Source organism: Xenopus laevis, chromosome 4L, assembly GCF_017654675.1.
Source record: "Xenopus laevis strain J_2021 chromosome 4L, Xenopus_laevis_v10.1, whole genome shotgun sequence".
Taxonomy (NCBI): Eukaryota; Metazoa; Chordata; class Amphibia; order Anura; family Pipidae; genus Xenopus; species Xenopus laevis.
Genome location: NC_054377.1, coordinates 19,060,134 through 19,075,133, shown reverse-complemented (window position 1 = coordinate 19,075,133; position 15,000 = coordinate 19,060,134). Strand labels below are relative to the sequence as shown.

General features: G+C 37.3%; 1 protein-coding gene across 1 annotated transcript in view; it reads right to left on the bottom strand.

Moving 5' to 3' along the window:
- LOC108713849 (leucine zipper protein 2-like) overlaps positions 1-15,000 on the bottom strand; it is a 323,454-nt gene that overhangs the window by 120,751 nt on the left and 187,703 nt on the right. The window contains exon 6 of the mRNA XM_018257520.2: positions 2,558-2,620. Coding sequence (XP_018113009.1) covers positions 2,558-2,620 — 63 coding nt within the window. The remainder of the gene's footprint in view (positions 1-2,557; positions 2,621-15,000) is intronic.

The window sequence follows — 15,000 nt, the reverse complement described above, 5'->3', positions numbered from 1 at the left end:
CAGCAAAATATGAAACAGCATTTCTTTTCCTCATACTTTTGTTGCTGAACTGCAGTTGACCACAAATCAAATTAAACAAAAATAACGTGTTTAAACATATGGAATATTCACAGTGAATGTACCATTGCGGCATTTCCTTGCCCAATAACAATGCTATGCTATTAAAGTTAAATAATACAAGAAGAAAGACATTAACAAATCATTTTACATTTCCAAAACACCCTACAAGTAGAGTTAGAAGTGGACACCCAACATGGAAGGTTCCATGTATGTCACAGGAAGAAAAAGCTGCTTTCTAAACAAAAAATTGCAATTGGATTACTTCCTAGTTACAGACCCAGCAGCTATTTTACGGGTCCTTGACGTTTGTTGGGTATCCCAAAATAAGTCTAGCTTTTTTGCCTTGGCAAGTGTCCCTTCCATAAAAAGAGAGTAATTAATTAAAGAATGCCATGTCACTGTGTTTATTTCCCAAGCACCACCCTGGCAGAATTCTTGGGTATCCAATAATGTTTAGGCATTTGATTTTACCAATGACAGCTTAACTAAAAAAGTAGGCTAAAAAAATTGTACATTATGTTTTTGGCTTCTGTACCAGACCATGGCAACCACAGCCCATTAGCAGTAAAGATCTGTGCCTCTGAAGATGCCCCAGTAGCTCCCCATCTTCTTTTCTGCTGATTCACTGCACATCCTCTGTGCTTAGGGCTTAGGGACCGGCTCAAAAGATACAGTATACAGAATATAAATGCCACACTATAAGGCGGATTAGTAATTAATACAGATAATTACTACATGGCAGCACAGAAACCACTGCAACTAGCATCAACATTTAGAGGCAGATTTATCAAAGGTCGAGGTAAATTTTCAAATAAAAAAACTATTTTTTGTGTACTTCAACTAGGGAATAGTCCAAATTCGATTCGAAATTGAAAAAAAATTAACTGTATTGTACTGTCTTTTTCGACCATTCGCCATCTAAAACCTGCTGAATTGCTGTTTTAGCCTATGTGGGACCTCCTAGAACCTATTTGGAGTCAATTGGTGGACTTTGAAAAATCAAAGTGTTTTTTGGGAAAAACTTCTAATCAAATTTGATCGAATGCGCTATTACTTTGATTTGTACGATTCGAATTTGGCCAAATACAGACCTATCTGATTGAAAAACTGACCCACTCAACCAAAAAAACTTCAACTTAATTTCGATTGGTCTTTCTGAATGCTTCTCATTCAAAGATGGTGACCCCCTGTGACAAGTTTGAAGTCCTGGATCATTGCTGCTATTGACAAGCTGAAACTTTAGGCTGGTGCAATAAGTGCAGTATATAAAATATGCCATTTTTAGCCCTATTCATTTTTAGAGTTACTTCTACTTTAAGACTTGGTCTTGTCCTAGTTTACATGGAGGCAGCAAAATTGTTACGGAGGTCAGTATTTCGGGTCTTCCAGAAACAACCACATAACAAGGTTGTTGTGGTGCATTATTTAGAAGCCCATTCATCAACATTAAAGGGAATTTAAAAATTCAAATTTTCTAGTTTATTTTAGTGTATTTTGGCTAGGGAATAGTTAAAATTTGATTTGAGTTTTTAAAAAAATTCGAATTTTGAAATTTATCATGTAATGGCCCTTTAAGAATTCAAATTAGCCTACTCACCACCTTAAACCTGCCGAAATTGCTGTTTTAGCCTATAAGGGATGACCTAGAATCAATTTGGAGTGGTTTGGAGATCTAGGTTTTTTTGGTGAAAAAACTGTAATGGAATTTGATTCAAATTCGATTTGAGTTTGCAGGTCGCTCCAATTAACCCAAATTGAAAAAATGTATTGTTTTAAAAAAATTTAGATTGGTCGTTTTTTTCCCCCGAATTACATGGAAGTTTATAGGAGCTTTTAGAAACTCCCATGAACTCGATATTTGACCCTTGATAAATCTGCCCCTAAGGGTTTTTAGAGTTTTTTGAAACCAAAAATAAACCAATTTTCTCTAAAACCACATTATTAATAGATACAAATATAAATAGTACGAAAGGAAATACGAAAATCTCTAAAACCTCAAGTTTCTGACAAGTCTGAAGGGCTAAAAAAAAAAGGCCCAATGGAACCTCGGCTGGTTTTACTTGTTGAAGTTTTGTTTTAGAGTTTTTCATGGTTTTTACACTTTATAAGTCTCAACTTTTTAGATTTTTAGAGAAATAATTTGATTCATCCGAATGTTAGAAAATAGGCCCCATGATTTCTGGTTATGATCTTTATAATCTAAACCCAAAACGCAGATGCTTCTAGAATATCAAAATAGCTTTTTCTTATTAAGTTAAATTGATTTTATAAATCACCTAATCAAGGACAAAAAGACTATATAGTCTATAGGCAGTGAAGACTAAATTGCCATTTTGCCATAAGCAGTAACAAAATTCTATTACAGGCATTTAAGAAAAATGGTTACTTTCATACAATTCATATATTAAAGAGATTTGCTCTGGAATGCTTAGGTCAGACATACTTTGTATAAATCAAATTAGCCCTTTTCTATGGTAAAACAGAAAACACCACTCACCTCCTCTGCGCGAAGACCACAAAGCTTGTTCCCTGATAACAGTTTGTTTTTCAAGCTTTTATTCTAAGAGGATGGGAAATAAATTGTTTCAATTACCAAGCACTCAAAACTTGTGACATCTTATGAATATTTTGTGAATTTATTATGCAGATGAACACAGAAATAACAGCACATCAAAGTGTGCCTATTAGCGGCGTTTTCTTAAACATGACAGAGCAGCAATGGACTTGAATACAATTACGTATATTCCAGCACATTTGGTAGTTACATAAATGTCAGTATAAGTGAAGACCTTTGAGAGTTCAAAAAAGCAATAATGCAGCAATTACAAGCAAATAATGAATGTATGTGTGGGCTGTGTCAAAGGTCTAATCTTGTTTGTCTTAAAGATCCATGCCTGGGATTCTATGGAGCATTTGCAGATACTATTTTAATACAGTTTACAGTATTTTAGTAAGTAAGCCTAGTTACTGAAAAAGATGAGAGAAGTCATCGTGGTTTTATTCAATCACAGTTTTTTATATTAGGATTTTTTGATAAATAAGGTTCCCATGTTTTTTAAAATTGTGAGTATGTATGAAAATGATACAAATCTGAATTTTGATAAATAGGCCTCCCGTGATATGACAAATAGTGCCCACATTCCCCACTACTGCCTTCCATTTACTGTACTTGATTGGGAAACACATCATAACAATAATATCGGTGCTTTTTCTGGTCAAAAATACTCTTTGGGATTAAAAAAAAGGCAGTGCCAGAACTATGACTAATTTCCCATCAAAGTGAGTAGACAGCAGTAGAGGGCAGATTTATTAAGGTTCAAGTTTTGTCTTCGAGGTCAAAAATTTATTTTTGCGGGTAAAAAAACCTCAATTGTTTTGAGATTTAATATACCATGACCATGTTAATAGCTGAATTCTGAAAATACACCAAGTAAAACCTGTCGAGGTCATGCAGAAGTTAATGGCAGAGGTCCCTCGAACCATTTGAAGATGTTAATAGCGTTTATGATGTTCAAGGTTTTTTTTTTCAGTGGGTTTTGCCCAAAAACTCAATCAATTAGAGTTTTTGGGTAGTTGATCGCGATCTCGTCTTTTCCATTCAAGTTTTTTCTTAAATTAGAAACAATTCGCGTTGGGAGTTCATTCCAGGTCTAAACAACTTTAAAATTTGTCCTTTGATAAATAAGCCCCTAAATGGTATTATACTGTAATAATAGTGTAATTGTGTGATGACTAGGGATGAGCAAATTTTTTCATTAAGTTTTGTCGCAGAAATTCGCCGCACTTCGCAGGAGTATTTTCGCCAGCGTTATGCAAATTCACTAAAATCCGAAGTTGCACTCAGGGGAAGTGTAAGGTTGCGATGTTGCGCTGGCGTTAATTCGCCAAGCAAAGCGAAGCTATGCTAGCGATGCTTAATTTGCATACGGCGCCAAATTGAAGTTACAATGGAGGTATATGAAGCATCACTACATAAGCCTGGGAAACCTTCAAAACATCAAATAAAAATTTTATTTTGCCCTACACATGTGCCCACTGTATAGTTAAGTTGCCATGAGTTAGGAAATGTAGGGGGGAAGGAGGGTAGCCCCCAAAAAAAAATTTTCAGCCTCTCACCCATAAAAAATGAAAAAACGCCAGCGTTTTTTGGGACTTAGAAAAATTTGTAACTTTTTTTGAAGCAATCCCTATCTACTTTATTGCACTTCACCTGGTCTGAGGTGGCGAAGGAAGTCTGGCGTAAAAGGTAGCGTTCAGAATTAGTGAATTTGCGTAGTTACGTCAGTTGCGCAAATTCGCCATGGCGTAAGGGTGCAAAGTAACACTAGCGAATTTACGCCAGCATCCGTTAGTGAATCGGCAAATTAACGAAAATGCGCTACGTTGGCGTTTTCACGCTAGCGTTAGGCGCTTCGCCGTTTAGTGAATGTGCCCCATAGACTTTAACAGGAGAAAAAAAATGACGCGGGTCCAACGTTTTTTGACAGTCATAGACTTTAATGTGTTTCAGCGAAACTTGTCAAATTCGGCCATCCTTAGTAACGCCTACATCTTTTGCATTTAACCAAATTAAATGCATGATCGTTACCATTGTAGCTCATAAGCATATACTGGGGCAGATTCAAAAAGTAAAAAAGATTTTGAAAACTCAGGTAAAAGCAAAAAGTTTACACCAGTCTTTTGCATTATTGCAATTATTTGTCTCAATTGTTAGCATATTTACGAAAACTTGATCACATTAAGTTGCATTAAAACAAAATCGTTCTTAACAAAAATTGCCACATCAAAATTTTTTTGAATATGTGGAAAAAACATGATCTTGAATTGCAATAAGTTTGCCCTTAAGGAGATTTTTTTAAAAGGCTGAACCCAGCCCTAAAAAATCAGAAGTTAGTAAATTTACAGAAATGGAAACATACAAACTAAGGCCAAAATAACTCTCCTAACTTCCTGATTAAGTTAAACTATAGATTTCGGATGCAAAATGCTATTTAAATAGCTGTATAATAAACTTTTTTTGTACTTTTTAAACAAACAAAATAAATTCCGTAATTTCAAAATATAAAATCAGGCCTAGAGTAAAATCTTACTAATGGGTAAATGGAAAATTTAACACTTAATGGTCCTTATGCCACGGTGTATTTTTGAATAGATTTCTGCATCAAGTAAGACAGTATAGAAGAATTATAAACGTGAAAACAGATGTTACTATTTGAATGAAAACTTCTTTATGTTTTTTTTTTATTTTTGTTCGAAAATTTTACAATTATAAACAGAAAAAAGCATCTGCTACTAAATGGTATTTTTATGTTTAACCCAGAAGGTAAAATAACTTTCTCAGATAATTGCTTCTTAAATCCATGCATTATACATCATTTTTCATTTTCTGCCTGTGTAAAGTTTTGAAAAAAAGATGGACTGACATGTTAAGTGCTTTAAAAGACATTTATTCCCCCCCCCCCCTTCGCATTTACTTTTCCCATTGGAGTTGCAATCTAAGACTACCTACTTTTCATTTAAGGGAAAAGGTACTAGTGCTGGCAGCAACATGACCAGGAAGTCTTTGCCTTGAGCCACTGCTGGCCAACTATCTGCCTCCATATGTTCGACCTTCGACTTCGATTCGAACGATTCGAAGTAAAAATCGTTCGACTATTCGACCATTCGATAGTCGAAGTACTTTCCCTTTAAAAAAAACTTCGACCCCCTACTTCGGCAGATAAAACCTACCGAAGTCAATGTTAGCCTATGGGGAAGGTCCCCATAGGCTTGCTAAACTTTTTTTTGATCAAAGGATTTTCCTTCGATCGTTGGATTAAAATCCTTCGAATCGTTCGATTCGAAGGATTTAATCCTTCGATCGAACGAAAAATCCTTCGATCGATCGAACGAACGTTTAGCGCTAAATCCTTCGACTTCGATATTCGAAGTCGAAGGATTTCAATTTGAGGGTCGAATTTCGAAGTATTTTTAACTTCGAAATTCGACCCTTAGTGAATCTGCCCCTAGGAGTCACCACTGTGTGATAATACTACCTTAAAACATCACTTATGTAAGGGGCCGATTCACTAACTTCGAGTGAAGGATTCGAAGTAAAAAAACATAGAATTTTTGTGCTCCTCGACGATCGAATTGGCGTAAATTCGCCTGAGTAGAATGATTCGAATAGATCGAGCGCAAAAACGCTGCGACTATTCGCCATTCGATAGTCAAAGTACTGTCTCTTTTAAAAATACTTCGACTGCCTACTTCGCCACCTAAAAGCTACCGAATTGCTTTAAAAGCCTATGGGAAAGTCCAGACTATTTGCCAGCGCGTAAATTCACCCGAATTGCCTATTCGATTCTATTCGATTCTATTCCCCAGTCGAATTTCGAGGGATTTAACCCCTCAAAATTTGACCCTTGATGAATTTGCCCCTATGAGTATCAATTCAGACGTAGGGGTATATTTACCAAAGAGTGAAGTTAGAGGTCACCACAGTCCTCAAGAGTGAAATTCTGCCAGTCTCCATTCATTTCTATGGGATTTTTACTAAAGAATTTATCAATGGGTGAAAGTGAAAGTTCATCCTTTGATAAATGCGTCTTTCAAAATCCCATAGAAATGAATGGAGAGTGGCGGAATTTCACTCTAAGGGGCGCATTTACTAAGAGTCAAATATCGAGGGTTAATAAACCCTCTAATTCAACCCTCGAGGTAAAATCCTACGAATTCAATATTCGAATTTGTAGGATTTACCACAAATCCTACGATCGAACGATCAAAGGAAAAATCGTTCAAACGATTCAAAGGATTTTAATCCATCGATCGAAGGATTTTTCTTTGATCAAAAAAACCTTAGCATAGTAATGGGGAAGGTTCCCATGGGCTAAAATTGTACCTCGGTAGGTTTAAACTACCGAAGTATGTAGTCGAAGTTTTTTTTAAAGAGACAGTACTTCGACTATCGAATGGTCAAATAGTCGAACGATTTTTAGTTCGAATCATTCGAATTGAAGTCGAAGTCATAGTCGAAGGTCGTAGTAGCCTATTCGATGGTCGAAGTACCCAAAAAAAATGTCGAAATTCAAAGTTTTTTTACTTTGAATCCTTCACACGAGCTTAGTAAATGTGCTCCAAAATGTGGTGATGTATTTTTTGCCGCTCTGCAAATTTTTGACAAAGTGAATCGGGACACTACTCCTGACTGTCCAGTCAAAGAGATACACCTTCTTTGACTGTAGAGAAGATTTCTTGTGTTTTATTCCCATTTCTTTCCTGAGCAGAGCAACACCACAAAACTTCTCTGTCTCCTTCTGAAGGTTTATCTTTGACTGGACAATTACAGAAACTGACCAGCAGATGACTGTTGTTAAAAATGTCATTATATTGGCAGCTATTTAAAATTTTAAAATTTGGATTTTGTAATCATAGAGAGTTCTACATGTTTTCTGGTGTCAGGAGTATATTAGACTCATTATTGCACTAAATAACACAGTTGGACTAAGAAGTAGATAGGCTAATGTAAGAGGAAGGGGGAATTGTTTGAGGATTTACTGGGTCTGTTCTACTTTTCCTTTACATATAGAAATTGTGGTAAGGTGGCCTGGCTATATCAATGCTTTATATTATACAGATCCATTATCCAGAAACCCGTTATCCAGAGAGCTCCAAATTACAGGAAAACAATCTCCTATGGACTCCTTTTGAAGCAAATAATATTTCACAAATCTTCTTTTTCTCTGTAGTACCTTGAACTTCATCCCAACTAAACTTTACTTGTTCTTTATTGGAGGCAAAGCAATCCCATTGTTATTATTCAATGTTTTAATGATTTTAGCAGACATATGGAGATCCTAATTAAAGAAAGACTCCTTATCTGGAAACCCCAAGGTCCCAAGCATTCTGAATAACAGTTCTCATTAACAGAAAGACATAAAAATATTCTGAAATCATCCTCCTTTCCCCAACTATTTTGAGCAAGAAAGACTGTTAAGAAAGAATGATACACGCAGAAAAGGCCTTCGATCGCCTAGATTGGAAGTATATGCTTGCTTTATTAGAACAGATGGGCTTTTGAGGGTCTTTTCTGACTGCTATAAAGGCTATGTATTCCACACCAACAGCGACTTTTAAATTACCTGGGGCCTCTAACCTTCCTATCAAAATTGCGAATGGCACTAAGCAAGGATGTCCGCTCTCTCCCCTGTTGTATGCCTTAAGCATAGAACCCTTGGCGACAGCAATTAGGACACATAAGGATATAACAGGACCAAAATTGGGAGCACACAAATTTTTAGTTTCGCTCTTCGCTGATGATGTACTCCTGGCTATTACCAATCCAATGATTTCTCTGCCAAATCTCCATAGACTCCTTAACCAGTATAGTGAAATATCTGGGTATAAGCTGAACATTCAAAAAACAGAGGCCCTTGCGTTGAATGTCCCATAGGCTACACGGGAAACCCTAAAATCGAGTTTTAAATATAAATGGAAGGATTACTCACTTAAATATTTAGGCAAACATCTCACTAATCATACTTTGACCTTTACAGGCAAAACTTTCCTCCACTCATCCAAATCATCAAGACATTGTTAGATAAATGGAGCACCTACTCCCTGTCTTGGTTAGGTAAAATTGCTACCTTAAAAATGGCAATCTTACTGAAATTGCTCTACTTATTTGAGACTCTGGATCTGCAAAAAACTTTCTTTAAATTCATATGGGCTAAATCGAGGCATCGGGTCCCAAAGTCTGTGATGACTGCTAGCAAATCACAAGGTGGATTAGCGACCCCAAATATTAGGAGATATTATGAGGCAGCGCATCTGCGTCAGGTGTTGGGGTGGACCACCTTCAATCCTATGTCTAAATGGGCACAAATAGAAATGCTTAATCTACTACCAATTCACCCAAACTCATTACTTTGGGAATCTAAGAAACCTATTAAACTCCCAGCTACTTCACTCCATGTAATTAAGTTTACCCTGCAGATCTGGAATCACTGCTTTCAGAAAACACCTTTAGTTGGCACAACGCCAGTATTGCAGTCAGTGTTGGCAAATCCCTGTTTCCCACCCGGATTAACTTCCACCTTTAAGGGGCATTGGGGTTCGAAAAACCTATTTTACGTAAAGGACTTTTTCAACCCTCTTACTAATAGACAATATACCTTTTTGGAATTACAAACAAAGCACCAAATTCCACAAACCTGGAACTATGAATATATTCAGCTTTCGCATTTTATTCAGGGCACTATATCTCAGATGATTCCACTTCACTCTATGACCTTTTTTGAAAAGTTATGTGTTAAGGGACTGCCGCAGAAGGCATTGATATCAAACTTATATTCCCTCCTAAATAGCCCTGTCAGTTATCCACCGCCTAAACACAAGTATATGATTCAGTGGGAAACAGACCTGGAGACCAACCTCACCCACCGGCAGTGGGAGGATATCTGGGAGAATGCTAGAAAGAGTGTCACTTGTGTAAGCAGAAGGAAAATATTTACAAAACGTTATTTCATTGGTATTATACTCCAGTGAAGCACAATAGGATCTTCCCGGATTCATCTACCCATTGTTGGAGGGGATGTGGTCAGCCAGGCACACTTATGCATATTTAATGGTCCTGCAGCAAGCTCAGAGATTTTTGGAATGATATTACAGGTATGATAGCAAAAATAATGTTTATGGACGTACCAATAGAGCCTTTATATGCGCTTCTAGGTGCACCTTATCCACATCTATCTCCAAAGGAACAAAAACTGATACATTTTATTTACACGGCGGCTAGATTAGCTATTACCTCTAAATGGAAGGCCCCAGAAACTCCAACATTAGGGGAGGTAATTGTCCGCTTGCGCAACATTAAAATGATGGAGGAAATGACTTCCAAACATAACGGGAAGATGCCCCTACATGAAAAAATCTGGTCTAAGTGGGATTATTTTATTTCTCAGGGATAGAAGTCTTATTCTCCTTTTTGGGTAGCTACGAGGATGCGAATGACTGCTGCTCTTCTGGTTGGTGAATAGAATTGACTATGTGTCGTTTGATTCACAGAAATGGGAAATAGTGGAAAGTATGAGGTCTATAGAGATAGGATGGTTATATAACATGTATCTACAGTAAGTGCACAAATGTATTGAATACATAGTGACCATAATATGAAGACATTACCTGCTATATTGATGTATGATTTTACTGTTTTCTTTATAGACCTTCAGCTTGTCTATTATTGTGTAACTTGATGCTTTGCTATCATAAGTTTCTGTGAATGTAAACAGTTATGATTTGTGATAAAAAACTGTCAAAATCCAAAAAAATATAAGTTACAAAATTTACATTGCAAGTATATGCATGTCTTTGTGTGATAAAATAATTAATGAGAAAGACATATTGGCCATTTTTACATTTCTAATAGGTAGCAGAGGTCTACTTTGGTGTCTTTAAATTAAACATGTATTCTGATTTTCAAATGAGTTTAGAAAGAATTTTTTTATTCAATCCGAGTTCAGTTATTTCCACATGATCTAAAAAAGGCATTTAAAAACCTCAGTTCTGAAACAAAGGTAAACTGGATGTTTAAAAAAAAAAGTGCCTGTAGAAATGTCAAGCAGGTCACTCATTTCAAGGAAATGATGCCTTGCCTTAAAGATCATTCATCGGGGAGACTCAGAAGTGCACAGTTGGCTTATGACTGTTAGTTTAGATTATATATCCTGAAGTCAGACACTAAAATAATGGGTTGGACTACTCAAAAGGCAGCTCTCGGGGACAGAGAAAGACATCTTTGAAACGTTGCAGTTTCAAGGCATGACGAAAAGAAAGACACTCCATTCTGTCTCAGATTTCAAATTAATCTATAAATTCAGTTCACACAGTTTCTTCAGGTCATCCTGATTTTCCCCCCTTCAACAGGACATCCACAGTAATAGAATGATAACCTCCTCCCTGCAATTTGAACCCTGTATTAAAGTTAACCCCCAACATTGAAAAGGCCTAAAACACACCAAATTATCTCAGAAGCAGGCAGCACTGAGCTGAGGTGACCTAGGACATAGCAGGTAATGGTTGGGTAATGACAAGAAGCACCACAAATAGAGGCTGGCTTCTCTGTTAGGGGCTTAATCAGACTGATGATCATTTCAGTGTGTTTTAGTGTATTTTTAGGGGGACAATATACACACATACAGTAAATGGCAAAAAGTATGTGGAAACCCCTTCTAAATTTTTGGGATTACCTATTTATGTCACACGTGTCATTGTTGACACAGGTGCAATTCCATGCTTTCTAATTTCTAGCAACAGTTTGGTGAAGGTTCATTCCTCATTCAGCAAGATAATGGCCCTGTGCGAAAGACCATACAAATTGGTTTACAAACATGGAATTTTCCAGAGCATGACTGGCCTGCACAGAACAGAGCCATGACCCAGGGCCAGAACTAGGGTTAGGCAGAAGAGGCACCTGCCTAGGGCACAGTGATTTGGGGATGCTGGGCAGGCGCCTGTTCAAGATTCTTCTGCCTACCTGGATTCTCTACCCTCTGCAGGTCTCACCTACCCCCTCTGTTGCTCGCTCCTCTGTCCATACCTCCCCTGTCCATCCCTCCATCCCCTGTCAGTCCCTCCCCTGCCCCAAACTGCCCCTCTGCTTCCTCTTCTTTCACCTACACTATGGTGCACACGCACATGTACACACACACACGTGGGAGGCGGGGTTAGCTGACTGAATTGCCTAGGGTGACCATTTGGCGTGGCCAGGCCCTGCCATGACATCACATAAGTGAACACCCATGGTATTAATTGGTGCAACTACAATGAACTAAGCCTGATCCTCAACATCTGTCCCCAACCTCTTATATTTGAATGCAAATCCAACCAACTATGTTCCAACATTAAAGAAGAAGCAAACCCAAACTTAAAAAAACCCTTTCCCACTACCCTACATAGACCCCCCTCCCATCTCCCCCAGCCTTAATGTTACCCCAGGCAAATGCTCCTAAGTCTTTACTTACCCCTCTGTGCAGATTCTGTCCAGCAGAGTTCACGGGCACCATCTTTTTCTCTTCGGTAATCTTTGGAATGAGACCAGTGGAGTTGTGCATGTGCAGTTGGAGCAATTTTCTGTCTCGCGACAACTGTGCATGCGCCGAAACTCACGAAAATTGCCAAAGTGCAGGGCTCATTCTGAAGATTATTGAAGCGGCTAAAGATGGCGCCCGTGAACTCCGCTGGACAGAATCTGAACTGAGGCGAGAGTAAAAAGTTAGGGTCATTTGCCTGGGGTAACACTTAGGCTGGGGGAAGTAGGGAGAGGGTCTATGTAGGGTATGGGGGTATATTTTTTTTTAATTTTTGGGTTTGCTTCTCCTTTAAGTGAAAATCCTTCTTAGAAGAGTATAGGGTAAAGGTTATTTTAACAACAAAGAGAGGGTCAATGCTTATTTATACCTTGGTTTTGAAATAAGATGTTGGACAGGCAGGTTTCCACATATTTTGGCAATGCATCATAAGGACTCACCAATGTCCTTTTAATTCAAACAACACCGCAACAAATTAGACACATAAGGTGTGCATTGGTTCTTTTTATATCGTTTGTTTTTGTTACAGAAAATAAAAGATGTAGAAGAAGCCTTAAGATGTGAAATTTGCATTTTAGGGCATATTCACATTCATGTCATTGCTGACTGATAGCAAATATGCTTAGATTTAGTCAGATAGATGCAATCCAAGCAACAATTCTATCTGATTCAGGAGAGCAACCCGTCTTGCATTAGCCATCCTTTTTTTCCTTTGGCAAAGAGATATCTGTGAATCTTTAGTCATTAGAATTTATTCATTGCAGAACGTAGATTTTATTTTTTCAAACATTTTTCTTTTAACTAATGTAAGCCTTGATACATGAAAACATGACTGCTTCTGAAGTGATTATACAGTTTAAGGACTTTTAAATGATAAAACATATTGCTATGTATCATTTTGTAAGCGCATTCAGCATGAGCTTTTTAGAGTGATTTAATAGGAGGTTTATAGGCAAGTACAACATGGAGATGTTTCTTATTAAAACTGATAATCATCTGATGAGTGTAAATGCCTGTGTGCTTGGCTTTTTAATCTGCTGTGAACAAAAATTGCATGGTGAGCCATATTATTTGTTATACAGGTATTGGGATAACTTGTAAGATATAGAAACAGACTCATTTACTGTAACTTTAGGTAGAATGGTTACGGAGGGACAGTGGTTGGGGACAGGGATTGGGCAGATGTGTCCATAGAGGCAAATGAGACTCCCTAAGCAAATTATAGATACCAAAGGGGTTATTTAGCAAACTCCGAATGCTAAAATCCAAAAAAATTTGTGATTTATTTTTTATAAAATAGGAATTTTTCAGGGAATTTAATAAACCCCCGAGGACGGAAACGTCAGAATCAGAAAATCAGGCATCTTACACCTGTCGAGGTTGCATATAAGTCAATGGGAGAAGTCCCAATGATGTGCACTGTGTTTCCTGCAATACCCCAAAGTTTTCAGAGTTTTTGGCCAAAAAAGCATAAGAAATCTGAGTTTTCGGGTGAAAAATCCAAAAAAAATAGTGAAAATCAGATTTTTTTCCCACAAAGCAAATTTTCGGGAAAATGTAATAATAAATAAGTGTAAAAAACCTGAGCGGCTTTGATCAGAAAATGTTGAGATAAAATCGGACTTTGATAAATAATCCCCCAAGTCACAACTGACTGACAAAGTTATAGAGGATGATGTAAAGTGTGAACTGTTGGATCAAACATGATCTCCTGAGGATGCTGGAGAATCTTACATGGTACTGTGAGAGGGACAATACCCAAAGCTGTCCACCTGTTGCCAACTTCTTACCTAGCTATGAACTGTGGACTCAATTTACCTGGGAGTAGTGTAAAGTCGTGATGGCGAATTTATTCGCCAGGCGCAAATTTGTGGCAAATTTCAGCATTTTGCCACCGGCGAATAAATTTGTGAAATCGCCGCAAAAATTCGCTGGCATCAAAAATATTTGGACGCCGGCATCAAAATTCACGCTTCGTAAATTTTTCGACGTTTCGCGAATTTCACGGAAAATTCACAAATTTTTCGTCGAAGCGAAACAGGACATCACCTATCACTAGTGTAAAGACGTTTATAACCCATTGTTCTGTTGATAGGCTGCTAACGGGGAAAGGAAGGGTGCTTTCACTCCAACTTGCAGTGCAGTGCTAAAGAATAACTGAAGTTATCAGAGCACAAGTCACATGGCTGGGGGCACCTGGAAAACTAATAACATGTTTCAAAATTTTAAATTTCAAATTTTAATATCAAGAAATCTGAAATGCATTTTGTTAAAAAAAACAAAAAACAGACAGAATCCCTTTGAATTAAGTGGAAATAAGTGTTGCAGTGATTGGATCAGATATGTCCTACCACACCAAGAGACAAATGAGCCAAATAATGTACAAATGTTGTATCAATAATTTTACCTTTATTCAAGAGGGTATTTGATGTGTTATGTTCTTATAAAACACAAAAGCCATGAATATCTTGTAAATTATATCCTTATAAACGGTGAGTTCTGATGTCATCAGTTATAAACGGTGAGTTCTGATGTCATTTCTGTCACATGACTCACTGAAATTTGTGTATTATAATAAATAAAGTACCCCCTGTTGCAAAATATGAGGATATTAGAAGTTACCTCGGAGATCCATGACCTGTATAAAAACACTCGGCCTTCGGCCTCGTGTTTTTATATGGTCATGAAACTCCTCGGTAACTTATAATATCCTTATATTTTACAAGCGGGGGTACTTTATTCACTATATATTGTGAACCAGAAGAAGTACATTCAATCAATTGGTACGGTGATCAGAGCATGCTGATTGAGATTGAACACATTTCTTAAAAACCTTAAAGAATATTTTTACCATCTTTTCTATAGTTCATAT